This window comes from Salarias fasciatus, chromosome 2 (assembly GCF_902148845.1).
Source record: "Salarias fasciatus chromosome 2, fSalaFa1.1, whole genome shotgun sequence".
Classification (NCBI taxonomy): domain Eukaryota; kingdom Metazoa; phylum Chordata; class Actinopteri; order Blenniiformes; family Blenniidae; genus Salarias; species Salarias fasciatus.
In genome coordinates, this window is record NC_043746.1 from 6237847 (window position 1) to 6256476 (window position 18630).

Here is an 18630-nt window from a genome sequence, read left to right on the forward strand (position 1 = left end):
GGGAAAACATACACACAAGGAGAAAACATGCAAACTCCCCACAGAAAGGTCAAACTGGGAGGTCACTGTCAGGTGAGAGTGCAAACCACTGCCGATCTGGAAATACAATTTTTGTTGAAAATATGAGGTGTGAAAAGTCAAAGTGTAACATAAACACTTAAAACAATCCATTCAAATAACTACAGTGGCGAGTTGAAGCAAATGTAATATTTATTTTCTTCAAGGTTAAAAAGTCAAACAAACAGCAGAACACTTTGAGAAGTGATGTGGAATTAGGGTTTGGATAAAACTTTAATTACAAGTTAAAAGAATGAGTAATTGATTGCAGCTGAATCAAGTTTTATGACTTTAAATTCAAACGTGAAACTCTTTCAGTATTTAAGGAGAGAAAACATGTATTTTGAAGAGAACAGAGGAACTTTTGTTTCCAAGTTAAACCATCTTGAAATGTTTTACTTTGGGCGTTTTGATGGGAGAGCAGCTGGGATCATAGCTTCAAATCAAATACATCTGTATCACTCAGTGAAACAAAATGCTGAATATTGGTCTGTCAAGCAAGAGTATACTTTATTTTCCTGCTTTTAACTTATACTCAAAACACATTGTGTGCATGCAATTTGAAGCCGCTCAAATATATAAATATATGCCATAATTTCTGCAGCTTCGGTTAAAGTCCAGTGATTCTTTTTTTTCTATGTTGTGTTTTTATCTCCTGGTGCCTTTTATTCACCACTGAGCAGATTAGCCATCTGTTGCAGGAGGGTTGCTAAAAAAAAAACAAAAAGAAAAAACAAAGGAAGGGGTTAAAAAACTGCTATAAATGTTCGTTAAACTAAGCAGAAGTAATTAGTGAGAGACAGTCCTGCTGCACGGCCTCTCATGACGCCCTGCATTCATGCAAGAGCACAAAAAGAAGCTTTATGCTTTATTTAAGCTCCAGGGAGGGTAAATAAGCTCAGTCCAGGTATCACATGCAGCACATACATCACTGATGCAAATGATGTGCATAAAGAAGAAAGTCCAGGCCTCACGCTGTTACATCAGTACCAAGAGCATAAATTATGTCAATGCGGAGCGGAAAGTGAACAAAAAGCTGCTCTGAAGAGTTGACCAATCCCTCCTTCAACTTCTTTTGACAGAAAACCTTTAATTTCTGCAACAATACGGTATGTGAGTCGGACTCTGTAAAAATCTGGTTGTTCTTGTTAGGATGTCAGTTTTGCCGGAACTGTTTTCTGTTGATTTTTGGCAAATAACAATGCATTCAATGCATAGTTCACCCAGAATGAATCGTTTTTCATTAGTTACAACAGGCATAAGGTAGGCTTACACAAAGCAAGCAAAACTCAAACGATGTAGTAGAAGGTCTTTGCATTCAAAACAAAGTTTTCTCATCGCTTTGGTAGTTGGAGAATTAAGCCAAACTTTGGACCTTTTAATTTGTCACTATCACTGACTATACCTAATTTTATTTTATTTTTTTATTCATCCAGAATAAATGGCTTTTATCTTTCAATTAAATTGAAAAGTTTGATGGTGCAATATCCAGTTAAATTCAGTGTATCTGGACTTTACATCTCATTTTACATATTATTCAGTGGAAATGGATCCTTTTACCCAAAGACATAAATAATTCAGAGTGCAGTCCTCCCTGTATTACTCTGAGGTTATTTTGAATTTTAATGGAATCATATCCAATTTTTCAATCACCTCTTTGTAAACTTCAGCAAAAAATGTTTTTTTTTTTCTTTTTAACTACAGTCAGACCCCTGTGTAAACTCTGTGGTTTGTACTGAGACTCACATGAAGACAGGAAATCACAGAGACAGGAGTGATTCTCCCCAGTAATAGATCACGCTTCGTCCTTCTACCTAATAAAAGGAGAATTACCTTAAACTGAGCGCAGGTAATGTCTCCAGGCTTCAGTTTAGAAATGTAATATGAAACGGCTTTGTGTCATTACATTAAATGCAGTATAAACCATGACCGACGGTGGCCTCCTTAAAGTATCTTGAAGCTAAACCAGGCTGAGGCCTTCAGGTCCAGTCTGACCTCTTGAACCTTCGCTGGAACCACAGTTTTGCTGATGTAAATGCACTTGTTCGTCGTCTCAACTGAACTGTGACACGTCCTCATGTAATCTCCGCCGTGCTGACGATGGACCGTCCTCATCAGCGTGCGATGTTTCTGAGCGGCCCGCCGCCTCAGAGACTCTCAGTCTGCACATCGCTCGGTGCGCTGTCTGCTTTATCAGTAATTGTTCACTCCAGCATTTCCCGGTGACACCAGTGTTAACTGGAGCGAGCAGTGCCGCCGTCTGCAAGACAAACACCACTCAATCTGTTGACCATATCCACGTTTTTGAAGGTAGGTCACGCAGCCATTGGAAGGCAAATGCATTCAATTGGCTTCACACAATTAGCGCAGGTCAACAGTGAGATACGGTGAAGCGGGGACTCCTGTCCATCCTTTCCATGGTTACAGTGCAAACGACATGTGAAGAAACTTTGCTTCCATTCCAGAAACCTGCCTGTTTTTGTTTCTCAGCTCAGCAAGAGAGTGAAAATGTCCTTAATTTGAAATGTATCCGTGCATTGAGTTATGTGAAAGAAAAGCTTTAATTTACTGTTACTGAATGAATGGAAGGAGTCTTACAGCTGTCTCCAGTCGGCCCACTCCGGAGGGAAGCATTTGCTTTCCCATCAGCATGCAGGTCAGATAATCGGCTCCTGCAGCCAGGGTTTGGCGGGCAATCGTCCATGATATGTGACTGCTTGGCTGGATGGACAAACTGAGAGAGAGAGCGAGAGAGAGAGAGAGCTGGCTGTTGTCACGCCGTCAGTCGTCGGCTCTGCTTCTTGGGGCCAGCTGCCACCTTCCCACTGAGGTCTTAAGCTGGTTTGAGCTGGTCTTGGCAGTAACACTCTCCAATGCAAACTCAGCCCCGGTTGTAATTTGCAGGTTGTATTAGCTGGAAAAATGTGGCATTTTCTTTCCCTCCAAGAGCTGGAGCGTTCAGCTGCTGCGGAGATGCCAGGCTTTTTTACAGGCGCATCACAGGGAGCCGGGTTATTGATTTTACTATGTCCGTGGGTCCAATAGCTCAGGGTACATTGAGCAATACCTGCCTTCCATTAGGAGGCCTGGCCCCCCTCCCCTCCGGCACTATCCACCCTTCATTGACCAATCAGCACCCATGCTTTTAGCAGCGCTCCTGTGGGCTGCACTGGGTAAACAGAGTGTGCCTCAATGTTTGTCAGTGAAAGTTGCCTAACCATTTATCAGTAGTCACGAGGCATCTGGACAGCTGGGTCCTGTTTAGCTCGTCAATGCATCCGAAATGACACCAAACAAGAAAAAGTCTCCTTCTGGTTTTCCCTCTCTGTCTCAGTGTGTGGTTCAGTGATGGGAGCTTACAGAGCAGTGTTGCTCCCACAAAGTTTTACTCCTCTGAAACAGAAATGTGGAGGTGAAATATATTTCTCCTCCTCCTCCTCGTCCTCCTCCTCCTCCCCTAAATCCTAATTCCCCTGGGTCTCCTCCTCCCCCTTTTGCCTCCCCTGCTCTGGGGACGTCACTCCCCTGGCCGTGGCAGGACTGCAGACTGATTGCAGGGGCAAGGCGAGGGCAGGTCCTATGAAGAAACACAGGGGACAGAGGGGAGGAGGAACAGTTCTACTCTGTACAGTTTACGTGCCAGCAGAGTGAATTAGTTCTCGGCACACTGGTGAGTTTTGAGGCTGCAGATCATTGGATAAGGAGAGCTGTGCTCCATATGCAGCTGATCCACAGGAGCAAGCTGGGAGAAAAGCACCAAAACTCCAAAGAGACTTGCTTTACCTGGATCTGAATTTGGACAGGACATTCTCCGCACAAAGGTATGTCTCTGATGCATCTCTTATATCCTGACACCTGCATGCTTGAATTTATAACTACCACAAAACTGTTATCCTGCTGAATTCAACAGGTGTAGTCCACATGACACTATTCCAGTGATAATATCATTTTTCACTTTTTAGGTTTTACCTTGAAACATGAAAAAAAAAAACAAAAAAAAAAACAATATTGTGAGTTTATTGTGAGTTTCAGTCGACTGTATTCGTAGAGATGCTGCACTACAGCCCACATTGTGATGCTAATGAGCTGCCACATCCCAGACTCATTTGTCTTGGACTCAGAATACACACAGCAGAGGAGGTCAATGCACATTGGGACGGTCGTCACTGTTAATTTACGGTCAAGATGATCAAAGTTTAGGTTCAAAGATAGAAGCTTGAATTCTAAGAAAATGACAAACTATTCAGGAGGGAACAGAAATATTTGAACCCCATTCATCATATTGTACTCATGCAGCCATTTTTGGCAGCGTTGCATCAATCCCATAAATGAAAACTGACATTTTTATTCAGAAGACAATAGAAACAAAAGACACTTTGCAGATTTTCTTCTCATGTCCTTTACATATAATTAGTGCTGAGAGCTGCTGGAATGCCCGTATTGTGTCATATTGGTGCATTCATGGTCTCATTATGAATGCAGCTCTTTGAGGACTTGGATCTGGACCATGAGTCCAAACAATAGATTTTAACAGGACTCCTACTGTATGAACTTTACCGAGCTTCGAGCGCTCTGCAGCATTCCTAAAATGCATATCATTGTGAGGATTCAACATCGCTTTCAACAGTCTTAAACTCCACCCGTGTTTCATTTTAAGTTATGCAACTGAGTTTTTCAGCATTTTTTGAAGAGAACAAGTGGTTTTCACCTCGAAAGGCAGAGCAGGTGGAGCTGAATCAACCTGCAGCCGCAGGCCTGAACTTTGGGTTTTCACCTTTCTAGCACCTTTGGTTGAATCCTACAGAAAGCAAATATTGATGCTGAGATAAAGGCGAGAAAGCAGATGTACAGGCCGGTTTTGTTTGGCACGTGCAAAAATGATTAACTGTTTTTTTGGGTGTTTGAAGGATTCCGCACTGCACATGTACAGACACCGTGAACTCACACACATTCCCCCGAGCATGTGAGCTCTCTGGTATTTTCTGTATGTTGCCTGTCTTTCCCTCTGTCAACAGGTGTCAGCATGCTGAAGCAGGTTCTGTCTTTCGGCCGCTCCCTCGTGCGCAGGAAAGTGGTTGACCTGAGCAACCTGGAGGACTCCAAACTCTGCCGCTGCCTGGGAACCGTCGACCTCATCGCCCTGGGAGTGGGCAGCACTCTGGGAGCCGGGGTGTACGTTCTGGCCGGGGAGGTGGCAAAGGGAGACTCCGGCCCCAGCATCGTCATCTCCTTCCTCATCGCCGCTCTGGCCTCGGTCATGGCCGGCCTGTGTTACGCCGAGTTCGGGGCCCGAGTCCCAAAGACCGGCTCTGCCTACCTGTACAGCTACGTGACGGTCGGGGAGATCTGGGCCTTCATCACCGGGTGGAACCTCATCCTGTCGTATGTGATCGGTACGGTGGGCACAGGCCTGGAGAGGGAGACGGATCTGACTGTTGGAATAAAAGTGTTATTAATGTTGTCTTGTTTTCTCAGGTACCTCCTCAGTTGCCAGAGCATGGAGTGGGACGTTTGATGAAATGATAGGAGGACACATAGAGGCGTTCTGCAAAACCTACTTTGGCATGAACGCCCCTGGTTTGGCCCAATACCCCGACTTCTTCGCTGTCTGCCTGATTCTCCTGCTCTCTGGTGAGGCAACAAATAGGAAGAGAAAACCCTGTAATTCAAGTCTGTAAAGAGGCTGCAGTGATTGAACACATATTCAAACATTCAATCTGGGCTCAAACCAGCAACTCAGTTTACGAGCCACAGTTGGGAGCAGAAGTGTATGGTCGCTTCAGTCCAACACGTACCCTCCTTCCCTTATTTAAAGCATCCCCACTCTCCTGAAAGAACCCTGCTTATTTTCCCAGAGTCACACAACACGACCACAGCAGGGGAAACCCAGTAAAACTGTGGAGAAGCTCCACCGAAGGGTCAGACTCGTATCTTCAGTGTCCCTGAATTCATTTCCCGTGATTAAATTCATGACAGTGTAGGAATTCAAACCGCACATGTTGTTGTTGTTGTTGTTGCATTCCGCTTCCTCTGCTGTGAGGCTAACTGAATATTTTATCATGTGTTTTATATTGCGGCCTGGCAATGAGGTGATTACATTAAGTCATTGAGAAAACTGAGCGGCGTCGGGCTGCTGCTTCCGTTCGGGATTGCGTATGCCGAGGTTATGTAATACAAACTCATCTGAAGGGAGTTTAAAAAGCTCAGTCTTCTCTGAGAAGAAACAATTCAGGGGCGTGTCTACCTTCCATATGCATTTTGCATGTTTCTGCATTAGTGCGGCCTTGTACATGTTTGTACATGTAGTGTGCTTTGGACATGTTCGCTGTGCTGCTGATGGATCAGACTGAATCACCCAATCAACACTTTCAGATTAATGACAACAAAATGAACAGATCAAAACACCAACAGATGTCCCATTTTAGATCCTGTCCAAGGTGCTTAAATGATAAAAAAGTCTCATTTTTCACTACTTTCAAAGAACAATTGCGCATGTATTTAAATTAACTGTTGTCTTTTCAAGTGTTACTAAGCCGAGCCCAGTCTTCTCTTTAAAAAAACAAACAAAAAGAAAAAAAATTAAAAGGAAGGCGGGAGACAGCAGCTCTGCAACTCGTTACTCGTAACAACATTTTAACAACATTGACATTCAACTCAACATCTAAGTGCTCCTTTGGGGAAACTGTATAAACACAAAGAGTATTATCCAGTGAAGACTGTGTCAGGTGAACTTCAGGGGCACCTGAACGATATTTAGTGTTTGGAACAGATCACACAGCTTAATAATGACACTGTAGAACTAGACATTGATGGGTTAGCATCTATGTATGTATTGTGAATATTAGTCTCGTGGTTGGTCTCGTTTGCCCCGTGGCTGACTCTGGCTGTATTTCTTGAACCCATTCAGGGCTCCTGTCGTTCGGTGTGAAGGAGTCGGCCTGGGTCAATAAAGTCTTCACTTCCGTCAACGTCCTCGTGCTTCTGTTTGTCATCATCTCCGGCTTCGTCAAAGGAGACACACACAACTGGAACATTACCGAGGAATCCCTCATCAACGTCACCATAGTCAAGAGGTAATTCACAGCAGGAGACAGCCAATCCACGGCGCCGCTGACCGTCACTGGAGCCAAAACCAGCTGATTCTGCTCGTATTTCAGGAACCTGACGGTAACGTCCAACGTGACCAGTGCCTACGGAGTGGGAGGCTTCATGCCCTACGGCTTCAGTGGGACTCTGGCCGGAGCTGCCACCTGCTTCTACGCCTTTGTTGGATTTGACTGCATTGCGACCACAGGTGAATTATTGGCTGTTTTTCAGGCGGTCACAGCTCCCTCCGGCCCAGTGTGACCAGTCGCTCTCGTGTGTTTCAGGGGAGGAGGTGAAGAACCCGCAGAGGGCCATCCCCATCGGCATCGTGGTGTCCCTGACCGTGTGCTTCCTGGCGTACTTCGGCGTGTCGGCGGCGCTCACCCTCATGATGCCGTACTACCTGCTGGACGAGAAGAGTCCTCTGCCCATGGCCTTCGAATATGTGGGCTGGGGCCCGGCCAAATATGTAGTCGCTGTGGGTTCGCTGTGTGCGCTCTCAACCAGGTAACCACCAGATTTGTTTACGGAGAAGCACATGACGCTAGAAATACCAGCTTAGAAATCAGATAGACCATTACCTGAAGTTATCATCGCTGTAGATTAAATTCATTGCTAATGGTGAAGGGGATGTGGTCAAAAAGCTTTGATCACGCATCTCCGTCTCGTTATTGGATTGATTCATGTTGCTTATGGTGGTGTGGCGGGCGCAGTGCTTCTCTCTTATCGGAAACTCCTGCATGCCTTTGTGATGCATTGGTATTTATTAGAGTTTGCCATACATTGGCAGCCGGTTTCACGGCAATACATTAAAGTGACTTAATTCCGTCTTTCTTCCCTGAAGGTTTTTTCAGTTTCCCCACTGCAGTGTTTTTGGGTGTTTTTGATCATGTGGACATGTCAAATTACTCTCAAAATAATTTAGTTTTGCAGAAATTCCACATTCCACTTAATTATGTTGTTACTGTTGGAGATTACTTCCTTTGCCAACTGTTACATAACAGCTGGTGGTGAAACGGCTTTGTGTTCAGTGAAAATTGGAAAACGTAACGAGTCAAAGGTCCTTAAAGCCCTAAGAAAGCCTATTGGAAACACTTTCCAACAGGAAGTAGTAACACGAAAGGGATTTTCTTGAACAGCTGAGAGCTGCAGTAAACCTCAGGAAAGAAAGACACATACTGAGTGTAATCACTGCAGCTTGGGTGAAGTGACTGTGGGTGTGTCATTGTGTGTTTTGTGTGTCTGGGTTCGGGGTCTCCTCACTAACGTGTTGGTTCTTGCATGTCTCTGCTGTCTCATGCAGTCTGCTGGGCTCCATTTTCCCTATGCCTCGTGTAATCTATGCTATGGCAGAGGATGGGGTGCTTTTCAAAGCCTTAGCCCGAATCAATCCTAAGACGAAGACCCCACTTATTGCCACTATGAGCTCCGGTGTAGTTGCAGGTGAGAACCGGGGGCGCGTCCATTAGAGATTACGAAGCTGATCTTTGTCCACCCAACAACTGTGAAAGACACATTCAAACCCGTGCAGCTGAATCAGACGATTAATTGGAATTTCTGACTTTCTTTTTCCATTTGTGTAGCTTCAACCCTCCATATTCACCTGTGGCTCTTTCACAGTTGTGCAGGTGTCATGTTTTCTTTCCCAGAATGCCCTGAACTTAACCACCAACCCTCTTCTCCCTAGCCTGTTGGGCTCCATGTTCCCTCTGCCGCGCATTCTCTTTGCCATGGCGCGAGATGGCATTCTGTTCAAATTTATGTCCAAAGTGAGTAAGCGCCAGTCGCCCGTGGCTGCCACCATGGCGGCAGGTACCACTGCGGGTAAGCTCCCAGACCAGGATCGTCTTTGGTGGGGTTTGTGTCCTGGACTTGTTTTTGGGGTGTTTAATCTGATCGGGTGGTGCTGATGGTGAACTGCATGCTAATTAAAACACGCACGTGATTCAGAGCAGTGGAGGATGTGTGAGGGCGCCGTCCTGTGTGTCTGGGTTTTATCACCTCTCCTCAATCATCCTCGCATCACATCCTCGTCAGCCGCGGTTTAAGATGGTGACTGTGATGAGCATGAGCATGGGATTATGGGTATGTTATTATAGCATGCTGATGCTGCTCTGAACGGTTACTCTGAACAGCAGGGGGGTCAGACTCTTTTCAGTTCAGGGGCCGGGTGAAGTAGGTTAGATTACAAAATTTGCAGAATATGTATAATTAACCAAAACACTGAATGTTTAACCTCTGTTTTATTGATTTTTTTCACAATTTTGATCAATATCTTTTCACAAAATGCAAAAAAGTTACAATTCTCAACATTGCCAAACTTTTAAGGGTGCCAAATACAAAGAAATGTTAAAATACCACGTTTCTCTCAATGTTAAAAATCTAACAAATAACCCAACTCTCTCCTCTTTTCAACTTTAAAGTGACGTTTTCTTTACAGTTTTTAGAAAGCTCGCTGTATTGGACCCTCTGGGCTGCGTGTTTGACACCCACGGTGGACAGCGTCACAGATTTCTTCCTTATCTCAGAATAAATAAGAAATACAAACAGTCTTGAACACACGTTTCAAAGTACCTTCGTAAGCTGGCATCAGGCTCACAGGTTTGAGGTCAGAGACAAATACAAACATGAGAAGCTCGTGCCGGTGGGCGTGTTTGGCGTCCGTCACCGTAAACATAAACTGGTGAACTTAAACATCACGCTGTTGTCTGGAACAACAAGTTTGTTGCTTTAAATCTAATCTTCTGAGTCCAGTATTTCCCCATATCGACTATCAGTGAAAAGGCAGTGATGAATAATGTGGATCAGCGTGATCTGAATGTGCCGCTAACAGTGATGTACGCTCACAGGCCTCCTTGTCTCGCAGTGGCCTACTTCTGCCCCGCCGGGGCTCGGGGCTCAGAGCGTGGCGTAACGGTAAAGTGCCGGGGCAGAATAAACAGTGGGCTCTTTGTCAACAGATGTCATATAAAGCAAAGAATGTTCGCTGCACTAAGCTGCGCTGCTCAGCGCGCTCGAGGTGTACGGTACGCCGGCCGTGCTCAGGTGCCGGGGCCCGTGGGGTGAACGACCTGGCGAAGCGGCCGACAGATGTGGACCCCTGTGAGGGACCCCCGCACCGCCGCCAGCACGCTCTGTTATTTCTGTTGTAATGTAACGGCGGGAGGAGCGGCGGACGCTCTGCGGCACGGCTCTGTGTTTGAACCGTGCTGCTGAGATCAGGGAGAGAACAAAAAAGCCGCGCCGCAGTGCTTCACACATCAAATGGCGCCCGGCGCGGAGACGGTTACAGCTGTGGCGGCAGAGCGGGGAAACAGCTACAACCCTCGCTCTGTTGTGAAAATGTGTCAGCATGACTTTTAATTTGCATCTGTTTGTGATTGTGTGCATCTGTCAGATGTTGTAATTGTGAAAACACTGCATTAATGCCAGGCTGTTCTGTGTAAACTGTTGTGTTTTGTCATCCATCATGTTTTTATGACTGAGGAATGAGTTTAGCAGGAAGCAAGTCTTCACCGTGTTTTCCTCTTTCTGCTCACTGCAGCCATCATGGCGTTCCTGTTTGACCTCAAGGCGCTGGTTGACATGATGTCCATCGGCACTCTGCTGGCCTACTCGCTGGTCGCAGTGTGTGTACTGATTCTCAGGTGGGTACACTTAGAAATACTTCCAGAAAAAAACTTGTGAAACGTTGCGAAAGAGCGTCCCTTCCCGAACAGCTTTTCCGGACGCCTGCGGGCCGGACTGGGGTTGCGTCACACGTCTGATGTAAGAGCAGTGAATGCTCCCATTGTGCGGATGTTAAGTGGCTGCATGAGCAAATGAAGGTGTTTACTTATGTCTCTGTGCTTCTTAAACTGCTGCTGCTGCTGTTTGCAGCGCCGAGGCTCACATCGCCACCGCCTGTAAACACAGGCACAGTGTTCGATCCCCTGATTCCAGCTGGAAACAAACTTCACTTGTTGTTTGAAGCTGATGTCTTTATAAAAAGTCCAACATCTGTGTGATTCTTTCAGGTTTTACTGTGAAGTGAAGTCCAGGTTTTGACCCCTCTGCTCTCCAGGTACCAGCCCGATGGAAGTCTGGGCCGGCCGGCCGGGAAAGGAGAGAGGGACTACCTGTCGTCCGAGGAGGGCGAATCGGACCTGACGGAGTCCGAGTCTCATCTCAACATGCTGAAAGGAGGCAGCTCCACCCTGCAGGCGGCCCTCCACCCGCCCGTCGCTCCGTCGGAGAGCTCGTCCAGCGTGGTCAACATGTCCATCGGCGTGCTGGGTACGCATGACGCCCGGGAACGCTTCGCTTCCTGCCTCTTCGGGACTTAAATCACCTGAACATGTGTCACAGTATCTGTGTGTGTGTGTGTGTGTGTGTGTGTTTGTGTGTTTTCAAACCGCAGTGCTGGTGGTGTGTGTGGTCAGCTACCTGACCACCTACCACATCGGCTCGGTGGTGGGCCTGGAGGCGTGGGTCCTGGCCTCGCTGGCCGTGTGTCTGCTCGTCTTCAGCGGCTGCACCTTCATGGTCGTCAGGCAGCCGCAGACCAGCAGGAAGGTGTCCTTCATGGTGCGGAGCAGCTCGCCGAACACCGCCGATCCAGCAGAGACACGGTTCTGATGAAAATTTTTTGGTTTTCCAGGTTCCGTTTCTGCCTTTTCTGCCCATCCTGAGCATATTTGTGAATATTTACCTCATGGTGCAGCTGAGTGGAGACACCTGGATACGCTTCTCTGTGTGGATGGCTGTAGGTGAGAGCTCCTCCAAAAAACATTGACTAAACTTCAGATATTTCAAGTCACATACAGGATTCTGCCTTTTATTCAACTACATGTTTCTTGGATTAGTGTGTTCCAAAAGCTTGCAAAAAGTTACCACTTGGGAAATTCCCACTTCTAATTTGGCAGTGTTCTCATCGCAACAGGAAGTAGCCAACAGGTCAACAACACAGATAAATGACTCACAATGTTTTCATCCCACAAACTGTATAAAACAACACACTAATGAAATTATCCTGTAATGTCAATACGAGCTATAAAAATCACTTCCACACACGGAAATATTGCATTTTTTAAAAAAGGCCATGACGAGTTAGGCCTGTTGAGTTCTATTTTTTTAAGTCTTATGTATTCTGGTGTACTTGATGGGAAAATAAAGTATGTAGAATTGAGACCAGAAAGGTCTGAGGTGATTTTAGCATAAAGCCTGGAAACGGGAGGAAACAGTGGGATTGATTTGGTTGCCTTTGAACCGTGTGAGGCTGCTGGGTCATTAAACCTTTCCACGTCTCTTTTCCCATGTGCCTGAGTGACCTTTCTCCAGTTTTCTCTCTAAATCTGGAAGCACGCCTGTCAAGTTATCTGGTGACTTTAAAATCAGCCCTCAGTGTGAATGTGTGCAAAGTTGGGCTGGAACAAAATTCAAGTGCAGGAATTTTGGGTAATTTTCATCAGATCGGACCACTTTATATTTCCTCTGCTGCATTCTTCCAACTGTTTGGTCTCCTGCACTTTTGCCAAGTAGGGGAGGAACAATAAACAGAAGAAGAAAATCCTCCACCACCAAAACAAAGCCGCTACTTCATTCACACAGTTTGTTAAATCCATCACTTTGTGTCCAGTTTTGAGACTCGTTCATTCTACATTTACTACACAGAATTACCTTCATGTGTCTCTTTGATTCACACTTATAGAGTTAATACTGGAGCTTTTCTTGAGCAAGTTTTTTAACGTCACTACAGAGGTTGAAAATATAAATGAATTAGTCTGATTGAGTAACTTTAGCCAATATTAGCAGCAGGTGTTATCGTTTGATCTGCAGGGAAAGGTGAGCTTTAAAAGATGACCTGCTGATATGCTGATTATGAATACGTCGATAATAAAGAGGAATCTGCTCCAGTGACCCTAAAGGAAGCACATTTTCCCAGGTGTGAGTGGATGAAGGGTTTTTTTTTTTTTTCCTGGTATGTTTAGGTTAATCTTTCCTTGTGCAGCAGCAACATTAAAGTAATCAGGCCACCGGGACATTTCCTGGTGTGTGAATGTGTTTCTCGGCGTGAGTCTTCAGACTGAGTGGCTTTCCGGCCTGTTCCCGGTGTTCTCTGGGATCGGCTCCAGCCCCGTTGACCCTGCTTTGTATTATGCTGTTCTACTTAATGACCGGATGGATAAATGAGCGGAGTCAAGCTGCTTGCAGTCTTATAGTAAGCTACGCTAACGAGCTGGATGTGGAAGGTTTGGATTCGCTAAACGGCAGCGATGTGAACATTTAAAACCTGCTCTTACTTTACCCAGGGTTTTCTCGGTCGCTTCTGAGTCGCTGTGTTCTTTGACCTCTGACCTCCCCCCCCCCCCCAATCGTTTGTCTCTGTCAGGATTCCTGATCTACTTTGGCTACGGCATGTGGCACAGCGTGGAGCGCCAGCGCCAGCTCCAGGAGGCCCGGGGCGGCGGCGGCGGCGGTGGCCAGGAGAAGCAGGGCGGCCTGGCAGCGGAGGGGAAGGAGCAGGAGCGCTTCATCTGCCCGGAGAAGACCAGCCAGTGTTAGAGCTCGCCCGACCTTTCACAGACTCTGAGAGGCGACGGATGCGTGAACGCACACGGCGCCTCTGCATCCATGCACCTGTACATACAGCTTCAGCGGGGGGGGGGCGGGGCTTCGCCCTCCAGCACCGCCAGCTCCCACACGGCGGGGGCCACATTGTGCATTCTGGACAGCGCGGAGGCCGGACTGAAGGGACAGGTATCACACTGGAGGGTGGTGCTGGTTTCTTTTTAACCGCGGAGCAGCATGCGCCTTTTGCTTCTTCATGGACTTTTAGCTCGTGAGACACTTTTTATCACTTGTCTGTTAATTTCTACATTTTGAAGGTTTGTGTCGGCTGGTTTTTAAATGTACAGTCTGTCCAATCTGTGCTACGTTTTGGCCCACCTCTGTTTTGTGTTTGATGTCCAACAAGGCCGTTAGATTAAAGATGTGCTGATTATCAACTACTTTAAATACACGCTGGGTTTGTGTGGGTTTAAGCATCACGGCTTCTGCTGCCATATTGAGTGCACTGACAGGAGTTTAAATCACACCGAAGGACACAGGAATAAAGCAGGACTAAACCTACAGGTCTGGTTCAGGACGGCCTGAATGTGGGAGTTACAGGATAAGTCCAGGTCAAAGGTCACTCCCAGGTTCCCCACAGTCTTACTAACACCATCCAGTCTTACTAAATTCTCTCTCAGGTGTTTTGGGCCAAATATAATAACTTCTGTTTTATCTGAATTTAGGAGGAGAAAATTAGGACTCATCCAGGTTTTTAAGACAAGTTTCTAGTTTGACAGCTTGATCGGTGTCGTCCGGCTTCATGGATAAGTAGATCTGTGTATCATCTGCATAACAGTAGAAGTTAATGGAGTGATTCCTGATGACATTACCAACAGGAAGCATGTATAATGAAGAGCATAGGTCCTAGGTCCTGATAAAAGTTTTAAAGAAGTTTGATTTATCATATTAAAGACCTGTAATGTGAATGTCAAGTGTCTGAAAAACAACCTTGTATATAAGCCTGAATAGTGCCAATAAAATGTCTATAAAGAACTTACAATGAGTCTACAAATACCATTTAATGTCCTTGCAAAAATTCAATATAACAGTTTTGTAAAATCTCAATAACAGGTTTACAGAAAATCAAGAGAGTGGCAAAACAGTGGCTGTTAAACAGGAATGGAAATACTGATAAAATGCCCAAAGTGAATAGAAAATACCTTTAAAGCCTCTGAGGTGCTTAGAAGGAGCCTTTGAAGTGTCAATAAATCAACACTTTTAAGCATGTAGAGGCCAATAAGGTGACTTCAGTGTCAGGTAAGTGCTGACAGAGCTACAAAAGCAAAAAAAAAAAAACAACAAAAAAACACAAGATGCCTTTTAGTTTAACCTGATTAAACGGACCTGGTTTTACATGAAGAGAGATGGAAACACCAGCCACGGTCTGCAGTCCCTCTGCTGTGGAAACTGATGTGATGCAGGAAACTAAATAAATTAACATCATGCAAGAAAATAAATCCTGAAATCAACCCTGAATCAATTCACATGACACGTGAATTATTATTAATGTTGAATGAGCTGAATGTCCAGCAGCGTGAACCCGGGGAGTGCAGACTGTGATTTTAAAGTAGGTGTCGCCACCGTGTGGCCACTGTAGGTATTGCGTCTCAGATGTGAGACGCTTCACTTCAGCACCTCTGCTTCAGCGCCAGCAGAGGGCGCCAGACTGCAGCTCTGCGGAGCCGCTGAGGGCCAGAGGGAGGAATCAGAGCAGCTGAGGAGTCATTTTCCCTTCTTCCTTCAGCCTGGGAGGAGGATGGAGCTGGGAGTCTGAGCAGGGCGGCTGGAGCCTGCAGAGTTCCAGCGAAGCTCCACAGTCTGAGCCCCACCGGCCCCTCTGGCCCTCATCTCTGTGGCCCCGCAGGGTCCCCGGCCCCTCTGGACCCCTGGACCCCTGACCATGAAGCTGTGGCCGGTTCTGGTTGTGGCGTTGATCTGCTTGGAGCTGCACGGCGGTGAGTAGAGCCTGTTTCCATGTGGGGGAGGCAGAGCGGCTGGGAAGATCATCACTGCAGCCTGGAAGGAGAGGTTGAGTAAATACTGCCTGGGGGGGGGGGGGGGGGGGGGGGGGGGGGGGGGGGGGGGGGGGGCAGCGGTCTCTGTAGGAGGTGCAGCCCATAACTGGATCCCAGTCAACACTTTTCTCATGAAATCCTGCTCTTTGTGTCGCCTACTGCTGCATCTGCCTGAGAGGAGCGGGAGTGTGTGTGTGTGTGTGTGTGTGTGTGTGTGTGTGTGCGCACAGAGGGGAGAAGTTGTGTAAGTTTTTCCAAAGTGTTTGAGCAGACTGAAGTGAAAGCAGCTGGATGAGGCGAGGAGCAGCAGGCGGTTCTGATTATCCAGCCGTTCACGGCTGACCTCTGCTTCTGCTCTCGTTAGCTCAGCTCAGGAGAACACAGCAGCCAGAGGCCGGAGTGTGTGTGTGTGTGTGTGTGTGTGTGTGTGTTCAGACCTGAGTCTGGGTTCTCTGAAGCCGCCGTGTCCTCGCCTGCCTGAAGGCGTCTGCCAGCAGGTCAAGCGGAGGAAGGATGTGGGCGAGAACCGCATCCGGCCGGGCGGGAAACGGGTGAAGGCGCGCCAGCCCAAGGTCAAAGACGGAGGGGTCAAAGGTCAGTCGCTGCTGACCCAGGTGCTGGATAAAGGCCGCTTCCTCCGCCTGGGCCCGAGCCTCTCGCTGGCCCCGGGGAACGACCTGGAGCTGCGCTGCAAGGGGAGCAACATCGGCTGGTCCTACCCCGCCTACCTGGACGCCTTCAACGACTCGCGCCTCAGGTGCGGCGGCGCCCCGCCCCCCCGGCTCCGCCCCCGCGGTGGGAGACCTTCTCACGCCGGTTTCTCCCCTGCAGCGTCAGGCAGAGCGACAAGTACGGCCAGCTGGTGCTGGCGTCCCCGTCCGCCGCCGACACCGGGCCCTACAGCTGCTGGGTGATCGTGTGCGACGGAGGAGAGTGCGAGAAAGACCAGGAGCGCTCCTACGTCTCCTACATCTACTTCACCGGTGAGTCGGCCTTCCTCTGGTCTGTCACGCCTTCAGACTGAGTCCCAGAGACGACTGACGCTGCTGGGATTCCGGCGCCGCTCTCTCCCCCCAGACAGAGACAACCTCTTCGTCCCGTCGGCCATCCACTTCCAGATCGTATACCTGCGGCCGGACCGGCCGGCCGTGGTGCCCTGCAGGGTCACCGACCCCCAGGCCAAGGTCACGCTGCACAGGGAGGTCCCGCCGGAGGAGATCCCCGCCAACGGGACCCTGGTGACCTTTGACCCCGCCAAGGGCTTCATCCTGCAGAGCCCCCAGCCGGAGCACCAGGGCGTCCTGTACTGCAAGGCGGTGGCCAGGGGGACGCCTCAGATCTCCACCAAGTACCAGCTGCTCTACGTGGAGGGTGAGGGGGGCGCGGTGTGGGGGGGGAGGGGAGGGGAGGGGGGTGGAGCGGCGGCGGAGGTTTAACGGCTCTTCCTCTGCCTCAGTCCCCAGCGGCCCCCCCTTCGTGAGCCTGGTGGCCTCGTCCGCCGCCGCTCGGGGAGGCGACAGCGTCAACGTGACCTGCAGCGTGCTGGGAGAGCCGGAGGTGGACGTCAGCTTCAGCTGGTCCTACCCGGGGCAGGTGGGAGCAGCTGGACACAGCCTCAGAAACAACACCGTTAATAACATGATCGACCGAAGGGTTTGTTCTGATCACTGATCAGATCGGAACAGTATTGAATATTGCTTGTTCACTTTATAACATTTAGATAAAAAATGATTCTGATAAAACTCTTTAAATCTTAAAAAACTTGAAACCCAACCCCCAGGAGTGATGGGACGATGTATAAAATGCAAACAAGAATGAGATGCAATGATCTGCAGTTCTCCTAACCCATGTTATTTGCTCTTTTATTGACATTTTACATAATGTTCCAACTTTTGTGGGATCAGGGTCGATGATTTTCAAAGAAATATTTAAAACGTAAAAAAAAAAAAAAAAATTAAGTTTATTCATTTATTCTTCATAATTTTTTTTTTTAATTTTAAGCCAATAATTCAATTAATTTAATCACATTTATGTGATAATTTTTTCCTTTTTTTCTCAGGAATTTAAATTATGAAGATTAAAAATAGATAAATAAATAATGAAGATTTATTCCCAGTTTTATTTTATGAAACCTATTAAATAAATGAAACCTAAAATGATAGTATTTTACATTCATTCAAATAATATGTCAGTGAAACTCAGCAGAATTACAAATTGTGCCATTTTTAATGTTTTTTTTCCCCACATTGTCTCATTTTTGGAAGAATTTTGCCAACGACTTTCATTTGTTTCATACCTGAATTTTACTTGAATCTTATAATGAGCAATGTTCTATTTTATTTGGTATATTTTTATTTCATTAATGTAATCACATTTATTTATAATGGTTTTTTTTCCTATTTTTTCTATTTTATTCCTAAAGTAGTAATATTTTCAATCAAAAAAATTCATTTTATCCTCTTGTGAAAAACAACACCCTGATCCTACAAAAGGTCACGACCTCCTCGGGGGTTTGTGTCAGTGCCGGACGGCGGTCGTAGTGACGAGTGTGTGCCGACCCTGCAGGGCCAGCGCCCCGTCCGGGTGGAGACCTCCTGGAGGCTGGTGAACCGGGCCATGGGCTACACCACCCGCCTGTCGCAGAGCGTCCTGACCGTGGACGACGTGGAGACCATCGACTTCGGGAGCTACGTCTGCAGAGCCAGGAACCCGCAGGGCGAGACCGTCATGGCCGCCAGCATCGTCTCCGAATGAGCCGCGGCGCTCCGGGAGCCGCGCATGTGTAGAGATAGAACCGCATTAAAGGTCTGCTTCCAGGAAGGGTTTGTGGTCTTTTCTTCTGGATTTCTTTTAAAAAAAAAGAGATTTCCTGATGTGATTC

The 18630-nt window shown here is 47.3% G+C and overlaps 2 protein-coding genes across 3 annotated transcripts; both read left to right on the forward strand.

The window, feature by feature from the left end:
* Positions 1-3596: 3596 nt before the first annotated feature.
* Positions 3597-14125, forward strand: slc7a2 (solute carrier family 7 member 2). 2 transcript variants are annotated; one of them, XM_030101055.1, is made up of 12 exons: positions 3597-3878; positions 5073-5450; positions 5533-5688; positions 6965-7130; positions 7215-7351; positions 7428-7650; positions 8447-8586; positions 10688-10790; positions 11207-11418; positions 11543-11709; positions 11783-11891; positions 13514-13686. In XM_030101055.1, exons 2-12 carry the CDS (start codon positions 5081-5083, stop codon positions 13684-13686), a joined length of 1956 nt encoding a protein of 651 aa, XP_029956915.1. In that variant the 5' UTR covers positions 3597-3878; positions 5073-5080. The 2 variants fall into 2 exon arrangements, with proteins under 2 accessions (XP_029956915.1, XP_029956923.1); XM_030101063.1 differs by lacking the exon at positions 3597-3878 and having other exon boundaries at positions 13514-14125.
* A 1341-nt stretch (positions 14126-15466) lies between these two features.
* Positions 15467-18562, forward strand: pdgfrl (platelet-derived growth factor receptor-like). The gene is made up of 6 exons (XM_030101086.1): positions 15467-15689; positions 16233-16506; positions 16581-16732; positions 16827-17120; positions 17206-17342; positions 18315-18562. Exons 1-6 carry the CDS (start codon positions 15635-15637, stop codon positions 18501-18503), a joined length of 1101 nt encoding a protein of 366 aa, XP_029956946.1. The 5' UTR covers positions 15467-15634; the 3' UTR covers positions 18504-18562.
* The last annotated feature ends 68 nt before the right edge of the window (positions 18563-18630 follow it).

Bases quoted from the DNA above. Each gene is read 5' to 3' on its own strand.
- slc7a2 (XM_030101055.1), top strand. From the start codon at position 5,081: ATGCTGAAGCAGGTTCTGTCTTTCGGCCGCTCCCTCGTGCGCAGGAAA. The intron at 7,131-7,214 runs GTAATTCACAGC...CTCGTATTTCAG, and splicing joins AACGTCACCATAGTCAAGAG to GAACCTGACGGTAACGTCCA. The intron at 8,587-10,687 runs GTGAGAACCGGG...TGCTCACTGCAG, and splicing joins GAGCTCCGGTGTAGTTGCAG to CCATCATGGCGTTCCTGTTT.
- pdgfrl (XM_030101086.1), top strand. From the start codon at position 15,635: ATGAAGCTGTGGCCGGTTCTGGTTGTGGCGTTGATCTGCTTGGAGCTG. The intron at 15,690-16,232 runs GTGAGTAGAGCC...GCCTGCCTGAAG, and splicing joins CTGCTTGGAGCTGCACGGCG to GCGTCTGCCAGCAGGTCAAG. The intron at 16,733-16,826 runs GTGAGTCGGCCT...CTCTCCCCCCAG, and splicing joins CTCCTACATCTACTTCACCG to ACAGAGACAACCTCTTCGTC.